At 44.9% G+C, this 10,590-nt stretch overlaps 2 protein-coding genes across 4 annotated transcripts in view; both read right to left on the reverse strand.

Moving 5' to 3' along the window:
* The window catches only part of Dixdc1 (DIX domain containing 1), an 86,570-nt gene extending 85,929 nt beyond the window's left edge, over positions 1-641 (reverse strand). The window contains exon 1 of one of the 2 annotated variants that reach the window (XM_085688731.2): positions 471-641. The gene's annotated coding sequence lies outside the window, so the exon portion shown is untranslated. The remainder of the gene's footprint in view (positions 1-470) is intronic. The other variant, XM_048417270.3, reaches the window with a different exon arrangement.
* A 293-nt stretch (positions 642-934) lies between these two features.
* Positions 935-7,090, reverse strand: C4H11orf52 (chromosome 4 C11orf52 homolog). 2 transcript variants are annotated; one of them, XM_048417285.3, is made up of 4 exons: positions 6,720-7,090; positions 3,538-3,575; positions 2,551-2,621; positions 935-1,949 (listed from the first exon to the last, which is right to left on the reverse strand). In XM_048417285.3, the coding sequence occupies exons 1-4, from the start codon at positions 6,791-6,793 to the stop codon at positions 1,701-1,703; spliced, it is 432 nt and encodes a 143-aa protein (XP_048273242.3). In that variant the 5' UTR covers positions 6,794-7,090; the 3' UTR covers positions 935-1,700. The 2 variants fall into 2 exon arrangements, with proteins under 2 accessions (XP_048273242.3, XP_085544860.2); XM_085688734.2 differs by lacking the exon at positions 6,720-7,090 and adding an exon at positions 6,232-6,323.
* Between the last annotated feature and the right edge of the window lie 3,500 nt (positions 7,091-10,590).

The raw sequence follows: 10,590 nt of genomic DNA on the forward strand, positions 1-10,590 counted from the left end.
CTGTGAACAAGCCTGACAATTTCTGTGTCGGTGGTGGTGATAATGACGATGACGGGACGGCTGAATTGTATGTAATTTTACAACGTTGTAAATTCGCATAAACTCTCTACAAAACGGATACTATCAACACTAAACGTGCGCGCGTGTGTGCGTGTGTGAGCGCTGTAATTCCCTTGTCAATACTCATCTTCAGGGAATCATCCTCTTAACGAACCAACAGGTGTATTTTGGGAGAGAGGTACGATGGGTTAAAAAAGGGAAGTGAACTACAGCTCATCTCCAAGCTCTGAAGTCTGAAGCAGAACTATACACTAAGACTTCGGGGTTCAGAGAGCGCTCAGACCCCAAAACTCCTGCCACCCTCCCCTACCCCACCCCCCGCACCTCGCCCCCTTTGTGTCCCTACTTCCGATCTGGATAATCAACAGGTGATAATATTTCTCAGCTACCCACCACTTTTCGACACCTACCTCTTAAATTACCGGCCCGTTTGGCTTGGCATCTTCCGGGCTGGCGGACAAGTCTTCTGAGCTGCGCGTTTCTGCTGCCATGGAGACACGGAGGTTTGCTTAGGTCGGGCCTGCTTGCCTGGGACAAGAGCCAGCCAGTGCAAGCCTTGGTCTGCCTACTGTTTTGTAGGCCCCGCCTCCAGTAGACCAAGAACCCGCCCCTACCATTCTGGCCCCGCCTTCTAGAGTCTAGACCACACCCCGTGCCAGCCTCCTCGCTAGGCCTGACGTCTGCATGTTTCCACCCGCTCATTTGGTCCCACCCACTTTCCGCTTTCAGCCAATGGGAGCTTGCCCTCTGTTCGCCGAGCCGAATCCCAATAGCTGACTAGAGGGTGTGCGGGCATCTCCATTGGCTGGACCCTTCCACAATGTGGGCTGGGACACGTTGCAAAACCTGGCCCCAGGGACAATCACTCAGCCCGTTCTTCGTATTATTTATTTATTGATCCTAACGGTTCCTTAGACGAGCGCTAACAATCCTGCAAGTAGAGTTTCTCCAGACTGGCTTCTCCAGGCTGTTAGTGCGCGCAATTTGAAGTCCTTGCGGATCGTGGTTGGAGAAGGCTTTAGAATCAGTCCCTGTTCCCATCTCTGTGCTGAGGTCTGGAGCCCTTGACCCAGCTACTAGGTTAATTGTCCACAGCAGTCCCCGGGCCTGTGTGCAAAGGCTCAGAGAGCTCTCCCAGAGAGCTTCCTCTGCGATTTTGGAGTAAAGGTGTGTAAAGAGGATGTGAATAGCTGAGCTTAGTAGCCACATGTCTGCAGTCCAGGACTGGGGGTAAGAGAGTGGAATGAATAGATCAGGATTTCAAGGCCATCCTCAGCTGCGTAGCAAATGAACAAAAAACCCAAATATCGTTAAATAATTCCTACCAGAAACTGCCAATGTGCATACAGGGTTCTTGTTGCATTTGAGAGTTCAAATAATGTTAGGGGTCAAAGGACGACTGTTTTACACACTTAAATATTTTTTTTTTTGGCACTCATCCGGCCTAGCCTTACCACAACTCCACAATAACAGTGGCAAACCAAAAGATTCATAGTGAAGAGAGTAGAGGGACCCCTAATTTCCCATGTTCTGGTGTTCTTTGAGATTGAAAAACGGCCAACACCCCTGTTCTCGAAAAACAGTAGACTGTCCCCCACAGAACTGTAAAATTGTGGAAACCAGTACTTCCTTCCAAGGGCTCACACCAGGGTTCCGTGGTTGCTGTCGTACCGCGGTGTGGCCTGAGGGAAGCGGAGAGTGGCGTACTCTGTAGCGGTGTCTACATGTCGGTGTTTCACCTGCTTGCTAGAGTACGGCTGCATCTGGCTGAGCACGTGAATGTCCGCATAATGCAAGTGGCTCTCCTCCGATGTGGAGTCTGAACTTTTCTTTTGAGATACAGGCCGGTGTAACACTTGCTCATACATTGGTCCTGCTGTTCCACAGTCCTGGGGGAAGTCAACAGAATTAAGAGAGGCTCTTGGCTTGGTTTGCCCCTCACCTCCCATGCAGAGTGGGTGAGACCAAGGTCCCTTTACTTTAGTCCTTTGGGAGGCCAGGTAACACAGTATGAGTTTCCCACACCATACGTGTATGTGTGTGTGTGTGTGTGTGTGTGTGTGTGTGTGTGTGTGTGCACGCACACACACATATATGTAAAGGATGAAGACAACCTCAGGAGAGGGTCCCTGCATTCCATCTTCTTTGAGGCAGGGTCTTTCTTGTTCAGTGCTGCATACGCCAGGCTAGCTGTCTGGAGAATGTCTAGTGATTGATTCCCTTGTCTCTGCTTCCCATCTCCCAGTAGAGAACCGCTGGGATCATAGAAACTTCTGCTGCTGCCTCTGGCTTTTATGTGGGTTCTGGAGATCCGAACGCAGATAGGCAGGCTTGCACGTAAGTGGCTTATATGCTGAACCATCTTCCCAGACTGACACAGCAATTTCTACAGATGGTTGCAAGGACTCTGTCTGAGGGTGAAAAAACTGAGCCCTGGGATCCCACATCTGAGTGGGTGTGGCCTGAGAGGGAACAGAGGCCTGACGTTACCTTTGAGCTGTTCTGCCACAGCTGCTGCTGTTGCTGCTTCAATACGCTCAATGTGGGTCTTGCTTGGCTCCCTGTGGGGGAAGAAAGCCAACTTAAACTCATTCTCTCTTCCCCGTCTCTACTAAGACTGCCCTCTTCAAATGTCTATTAGATAAACTATTGAAGTGCGCTTCTAGCGAATCTCTCTGTCCGCATTCCTCCTTCTTTCACTTCTACTAACCCACACCCAGACTCTTTCCCGGATAGACTACCTGGCCCGTTCTCTACCTGGCTGTCCTGTCTTCCATCCTCCTTGCTCAACAGCCAGAGCTCATACTGTGCTAGGCTCTGGGCCATACTCTGGGGAGATAAGGATGAGTAAGCTATTTCCTCTGCCTTGGGAAATCTACAGTGTACCTGGGAACAGGCTACTACGAAAATGTAGTACGTGCTCAGCCACACCAGTGGGCCACTTTCAATCAAACCATTTATTTCTCCCCCAAAATTTGCAAGAGCTAACTCCTCTGCCTCTGCTGGCACCCTCTTCTACTGACTGGTGAACTTGACATTATTCCCACGGCATCAGTGCTTCCTCTGTATTCTGTTATAGCATGAGTAGATAATATTATAATTATGTATTTACATGAATCTGCCTCTCACAGTTGACTTTCAGCTCTTCCAGAGCTGACACCTTGGAACCTTCCCCTGGGTTTCTCTTCCTCATTGGGAACCCACAGAGTGGGTCACCTACAATACAAGAGCTCAATTGTATTTTGTGGACAAATGAAAGCATGAGCAACTGACTCTGCCACACTGAAGTAATGGGAAAGGCAAAGTCCATAGGTTCGGAGCTAGCCTTGGACCCAATAAACTCTAAAGATTCTTTTTGTTATATCACCTCCCTTTGTCTTATCCAATGTCATGTCTCTTTTCTTTGCCTTCTCCAAAGATGTTGGTTTTACTGTCTTCTCTGATTTCCCTTGGTCTCAATACCCTCTCCCCTATTACCTGTTTTATTTTTCTTCTGGAAAGCTGATGGGCAGCTCCTGTGTAGAAAAACAGATCACCCATGTACAAGAGTTCTGCATGTTCTCCCCCATCCCAGTTGCTCTGCAGTCTCTCCTTCACAATCTTGGACAACATTGTCCCATCACCCCACAGATTTGCTCTGTGCAGGGTCATCCTGAAAGTACTTGCATAGGCTACAACACGTCTCCCAGATGGACGGTTCTGGAAAGTAGAATGGTAAAACTGACATAACCAAACCCCAAATACAGGTTTAGGCAACCAGGCACTATTGCCAAGGATGTTGCTGGTTTGAAGGCTATTCTGGGATTGTCCATCAAGCTAATCCCAGTAGAGGCTAAGGGAAATCTGCCAAATTATGGAATATATTCCTGGATCCAGAAACTGAATCTTCAGTGCTATTTTTTGGGGGTGGGGGTGGAGTGGAGTCTTTGGTAACCTGGGAGTTCAGGGAGTCCTCGGAACTGTGACAACCAGGGCTACCTAGTCCTGTAAAGCCCTCTTCCAGTAAGTGGCTACCCTTCTTGCTGTCCCATCCTTGTTTTTAGTTAACAGAAGTGAGAAATGCTTTGCTTAACCTTTAACGCCCTTTGGAGCACTCCATCTCCAGAACTGGGAACACTGAATTTGGGAGGTGACTCAGCAACCGTGCTCCCGGGGTCCTCATGGAGCCTGCCTGTCTACGTGACTGTCAATGACTGATGTCCCGGGGAACAGCACTTGTCTCAGGAAACAGGGTGAATAGTTTCAGGCTTACTCCGGGTGCCTATTCTTGCTAGTATATTTCCAAATCTCACTAGAGCCCTGTCTGTCTGATTTTGCCTCTCCTCAGGAAGTTTCCTTCTCTTGGAAATGAAAGGGAGAGAGAGAGAGAGAGAGAGAGAGAGAGAGAGAGAGAGAGAGAGAGAGATGTGCAGATATCTAAATCATGTTGACTGAATCCCCGTGGGGTGGGGGAACCAGGATTTTTTCCACACATGTTTTTCACATTCTGTTTTGGAGTGATTTTCAGTTTTGAGGCAACTTCCTTAGAACCAGGTAGTTGGTCTTTAGCTACACACTAAGTGGTTTGGTAGAAAACCAGCTTCTGCCTTTCAGCTGCTTCATCTCTTGTCTTGTGTTACAACTGCCTTGCTAGAGTCGTCAGGTAAGGAACAACACCTTGCCCCTTGTCACTCCTGTTTTCCTACTTGTTTCTGCTTAAGTGGACAGAGAGAATGCTAATTAGAGAAAACATGACCATAGTCACCCAATTTTAGTGCACAGAGCCTGTTCCTAAGTTGGATGTTGCACTGAACCCAGACACAACCTGATGGTTACAGGTGACAGAATGAGTAATGAGTTTAGACTAAAAGAATTTAAATGGGCCATCCTCCACAGGGGTCATAAGAATAAAACTTGGAATGCAAGTGGCGATAAGGATAAATATCTTTAAACATAAATGTGTATACTGTCTGATGTAACACTCTCACATCTTAATACAGAACCATGGATAGGTAAAAACTATTTACAAATAGGAAATTTCCTAAATCATCAATATTGATGAGTCACTAAATAATCTAGTAGATATAGAAAATAACAAACTAAGCCAGGTGGTGGTGGCACACACCTTTAATGCCAGCACTTAAGAGGCAGAGACAGGAAGATCTCTGTAAGTTCGAGGCCAGTCTGGTCTACAGAGCAAGATCCAGGCCAGTCAAGGCTACACAGAGAAACCATGTCTCAAAAAACAAAACAAAACAAAAAACCAACCAAATAAACAAAAAATTAAACAAGGGCCAGGTGCGGTGGTGCCTGCCTTTAATCCCAGTGCTAGGGAGGCAGAGGCAGGGTGATCTCTGTGAGTTCGATTCCAGCCTGGTCTATAAAGTGAGTTCCGGGTCTACATAGAGAGAACTTGCCTCAAAAGTCAAACAAAAAGTAAACAAATATATATGTAAACAAATATAGACAGAGACCTATTTATTTATTTGTTTGTTTGTTTGTTTGTTTTGATACAGGATCTTACCATGTAGCCATAGCTACCCTAGAACTACATGTCTCTGCCTCTCAATCTCTGGATCAAAGGCATGCACCACCATGCTTAGCCAAATTTCCTTTTATTGCTACCTTATGCATCTATCATTTCCTGGTACAGAGCACATGCTCGTAAATATTTGTTTGATAACCAAATAGACAAATGAATTAGCAGGCACAGGACTTGAGTCCATTATTCTGTCTTCAAATTTTAGATGCTTTCCAATGTACCTCACTTTTCTCTCTACACGTGATGCTTATTTGTAGATAAGTATCTTTGAACTCTGCCCCAGACATGGAATAATATAGCTAGGAGGCAGCTGACAGAATAAAACCATATTTGGGAGTTTGTAGTAGTGGTGAACACCCAGGGGGAAAGTTATAAAATCACAAATAATCTATTAGTAGGTATTTTTTGTTGTTATTTTTGTTTTTCATTTTTACTGGCTTTGCTCTACAAACAAACCTATGCTGCAGACAATAGGCGCTGTGTATTTTACAAATGTGAGGGCTCAGAGAAATTACAGGCCTGCCTGAGGTCACACAGCAAACAGCATAAAAGCTATATTTCCCACGGACACTCTCCTTCCCACTTCTGCCATTTCAAACAAACATTTGTCCAAATCCTGTTGCTCAATCCATGCTTGCCTCTGTGATTACCTAGCGAGGAAAGTATGGGTTCTGAAGTCTAGCTGACTAGCTTGGAATCTTGTTTTACCTGCTAAGTTCCTAGTCATGTGACCGACATATGAGTTAACTTCTCTGCGCCTCTGCTTCCTGACTGGCTTATGATGGGAGCAACGGTAAGACCACTCACAGAAGTGTTGGGACTGTTCAACGAGATTATAAGTGAGCGCACGTAAAGAGCGATCAGATGCTCCAATTATTATGATCTGAGGAAGAAAGAAAAGTATAGCAGGAAAAGGAAAGGGGAGGAGAGAGAATCAAGGCCGGTTCGCCAGTCCAGCTAACTCTGCCCTCTACAGAGTACTATGTTTTCTAAGCCCTCCTAAGGTACTGCTCTAGGGTTTGAGCCTGGACCTGGCGGGTGGAGGAAGGCACGGTCTCTCCAGGCCCTCTCTGATTCTCAGGGTTTCATATCCACCACCCACCGGAGCCGGTCCCCTCCACCTTTCGACCCTACTCACCAGTTTCCCCCACAGCACAGCCTGTTTCCCATGGCGGATGTGTCTCCCAGGAAGCCCAGCTGGTGTTCCGACATAAAGAGGTTTGCGCATTTCCTGGTTCGCTGTTGAGCGAAGTGCAGCAGCTCCCAGGGAGTCGCTGTCAGTGTCAGATTTCAACCAAGTAGGTTGGCCCTTGGAAGCCACCTGGTGGAATCATTCCCAGGTGATTGTTCCCAGCCGGAGGGTAGAAACACACAAGGGCTCTAGGTGAGAGTTATCTCACCTTTGGGATTTGACGCTTCTTTTGATGAAACCGTAAACTTTGAGCTGCAAGCTTCGTTTTAAAAAGAAACCTGAGATACAAAAAGGCTCCGAGTTTCCACAGGAAGTGTTCCTCACTGCATCTCACTGCCTTTGAAATATATCCTTCTTAACCGAGCACAGGGTCCCCCCCACCCCCCATCACGTCTGCCCTACCACCCTCAGGTTTGAGGTTTACTGTCAAAGTAGTTGGTAAGAGTTTCTTATGTCCACAGTATGGGTTTGAATCCTAGAGGCTTTTGGAACCTGAAATGGTAGGGGTGGGGGGTGGGGGGATGGAATGCTCTCGCGTTCTCACTATTACAACTAAGGCGCGCAGACTTCCTAGCCGTTTATCATCTAGATTTCCAGCACAGTGAAGCATAAGCGCACCGCCTACATTACCTAATCCTCTTTCTGGTAGAAACCAGATGGTTCTGTGGTTGGGATGGAGCACTGACTGTCCTCTTCCCAGTTTAGGACTACAAAATCTCCACCTACCCCTGCTTGGAGTTTCTGCCTCCAATGACCCAGATCTCACTGACCAGCCTCTATGATACAGCTGAGTGAATTCCCTTAGAAAATATGTTTCCAGGTTGGGTATGGTGGTGCATGCCTTTAATCCCAGCATTCAGGAGGCAGAGGAATGAGGATCTCTTTGACTTTGAGGTTAGCTAGTCTACTGAGCAAGTTCCAGGACAGCCGGAAATTCATAGAGAGACCCTGTCTCAAATCAACGGCAACGACAAAAAGGGAAAACTATGGCTCCAAGAGAATCTTTGGAATCCACAATTCCAATCCTAAACATTTTCTTGGCATCTGAAGTGTTGTCCTGGGATGCCCATAATCAGCCCTGCACTCCACAGAGTATGTTGACTTCTGAACTCCTCCCCATCTGAGAAAAAATAGGATGAGAGTGGTCGCCTTCTACAGCGGTGATTCTTGAATGCGATGTGTATATATAAAGCTTTAGTCCAGGGCCCGGCCCATGGAACTTATTCAGTAAGTCTTAGCTATTCTTCCTATTATTACTTCTTGTTCTCAGCCACTAACCAGACGGTACAGCATTTTATTTTAGTATCCTGTGTTCCAATCCTTGCACATGTTTCTTACCTGCAGGTCATTCTGTATTTTGCTATTAACTATATTCTTTTCATCCTGTTACCTGCTTCATCTCTCTGACTCAAAAGCCAGGAGTCATTTCCTGTCACGGGATAGAATTCTCAAAGCCCTTCATAATCTGCACCATTGCCAGCCACCTCTTCAGGTAATTTACAGGGGGCCAGAAACGCCACAGAAAAGACAAAAAGCACTTGGGGGTATAAAACCTGATACGCCTTAAACAGATTAAAACACGTGTAGAGCGATAACATAGACGAATGAGTATTCCATTGAAATCTGACCTGGACGGTCCGCGTCTGGAATAATTTTAGTTGACTTTCAAGCTCTATTGTCAGTGTGTTACAAAAGAAAGTTGTGTGTGTGTGTGTAGGTGGCACAGAAAGTGCTACAGGATGTGGCTGAAAGGATGAAGCACAATTGCAGTGAGTTTGGGGGTGGGAGGAGCTTTAGAAGAAATGTGCTCGCATGCAGGATGCCCTGTGAGGCTGAAGTCCTGAGTGAATGTATATTTTGATATGGGCTCAGCCCTTCGAGGATGGATGTTTACGAGCAATTGGTCAGTGTGTACAAAGACTAGCAACTTCGACCTCCTCCTCCCCAAAGTTTGCAGTCCAACAAAGAAGCCTCTAACCAAGACTTGCTGACCTTCCCCTGTGCTATATCTAATAAACACGCTGGGGTGCTAGACAACCTGAACCTCATTAGATGTTTGTCTGTGCATCTGTTCTTCATTCCCTTGACATCCCTAGCTAGGGTTCCAGGACCCAAGCCTTTTAAGATTCTGTACCAGCCTGTAGTTGCAGATAATCTTGATATTCTGGAGTCTGAGGCAGGAGGGTGTGTGTGTGTGTGTGTGTGTGTGTGTGTGTGTGTGTATACACACATATATATACATACATATATACTCATACACACATATATACATACATTTGTATATGTATATTTATATGTTCACATATAAAAATACTTACACATACATATCTATACATATATAGATATGTATGTAAGCATAATTGTGTAGATATACGTAAGTATTTATATATGTAAATACTTATATACACACATATAAATGCATGTTTGTAAATGAAGTAGGCTATTTGTGAAATTCAAAATCTCTGCAGCTCAAAATGTCACAGAAGTTGGTTAATAACTTTTAAAAGAAGGTTTTGTTTTGTTTTTTAAGACAGAGTTTTTTATGTAGCCCTGGCTGTGCTGGAACTTCTTCTGTAGACCAGGCTGGCCTCAAACTCACAGAAATCCACCTGTCTCTGCCTCTCAAGTCCTTGTATTAAAAGTGTACACCACCACCTCTCAATTACTTTAAAAGAATTTTGATGAAGTGCAGGTTTGTTTTAAATTAGAGATCTTCAAATGTTTCCTTCTTAAAAAGTCTTTTTCTGACTTAGACAAGCTCAGGGCTGAGTAGGTAGAGTGTGGGCTTAATGAGTGTAAGGCTTGCTTCCCCCAAACAAGTAAGTAGGCCAATTAAGTTCAACTATAAAAAGAATTATGAAACTGCTCAGGCTGAAATCTGAGAATTTGAAAATCTTTATTTTATTATTATTTTCAGGCAGGGTTTCATGAAGTCTAGACAGGCCTCAAACTCTTGATGTAGCTGAGGATTGACCTTGGCTTCTCAGTCTTCCTAACTCCCTCTCTGCAGAGCTGGGATTACAGGTGTGTGCCACTGCATCCAACTTTCATTTACTTCCTTTTTTTATTTAAAGCTTTTATATGTAGTTATAAAAGGCGGCTATTTTTTCAGTGTCACAGTTGTAGGACTAAACCTTAACCATGTTTTTTAACTTTTTGCATAAAGATAAAGGTTATTAATCTCATAGCTGACAATACAAGACCAAATAAACTTTCCCCAAAAGGCTAGAGAGTAAATAAATATCTTAAGTTTTACAGACCATGCATATAGTCTTCCTTTTATAACCTTTAAAAATATATGCCAGGTGGTGGTGGCACTCAGGAGGAGGAAGCAGGTGGATCTCTGTGAGTTCGAGGCCAGCCTGGTCTACAGAGTGAGTTCCAGGACAGGCAGGGCTGTTATACAGAGAAGCCCTGTATCAAAAAAACCTATCATCCATCTATCTATCTATCTATCTATCTATCTATCTATCTATCTATCTATCTGATAGATAGATAAAACACATACGCACACACACACACACACACACACACACACACACACACACACACACACGGCCAACCTTGGTCAGCAAGTGGCAGTTTTCTGACCACTGTTATAAAGTATGTGCTTCTTTTGTTAGAGAAATTGTTCTCTTCAGATTTACTCTAGGCCTTTTGCATTTCTTCTCACCCAGTTGCTAGGTTTAACTAAGGGTAGCGAATCAAAGAGACCCAGTTCTTATTTATCTCTACAATGCTTATCTCCCACACTTTATTGCTTGACTTGTATATTATTTGATGAATATTTACTGAGCTAAATGAAGAGGTGAATATA

Source organism: Myodes glareolus, chromosome 4 (assembly GCF_982192425.1).
Source record: "Myodes glareolus chromosome 4, mMyoGla1.1, whole genome shotgun sequence".
Taxonomy (NCBI): Eukaryota; Metazoa; Chordata; class Mammalia; order Rodentia; family Cricetidae; genus Myodes; species Myodes glareolus.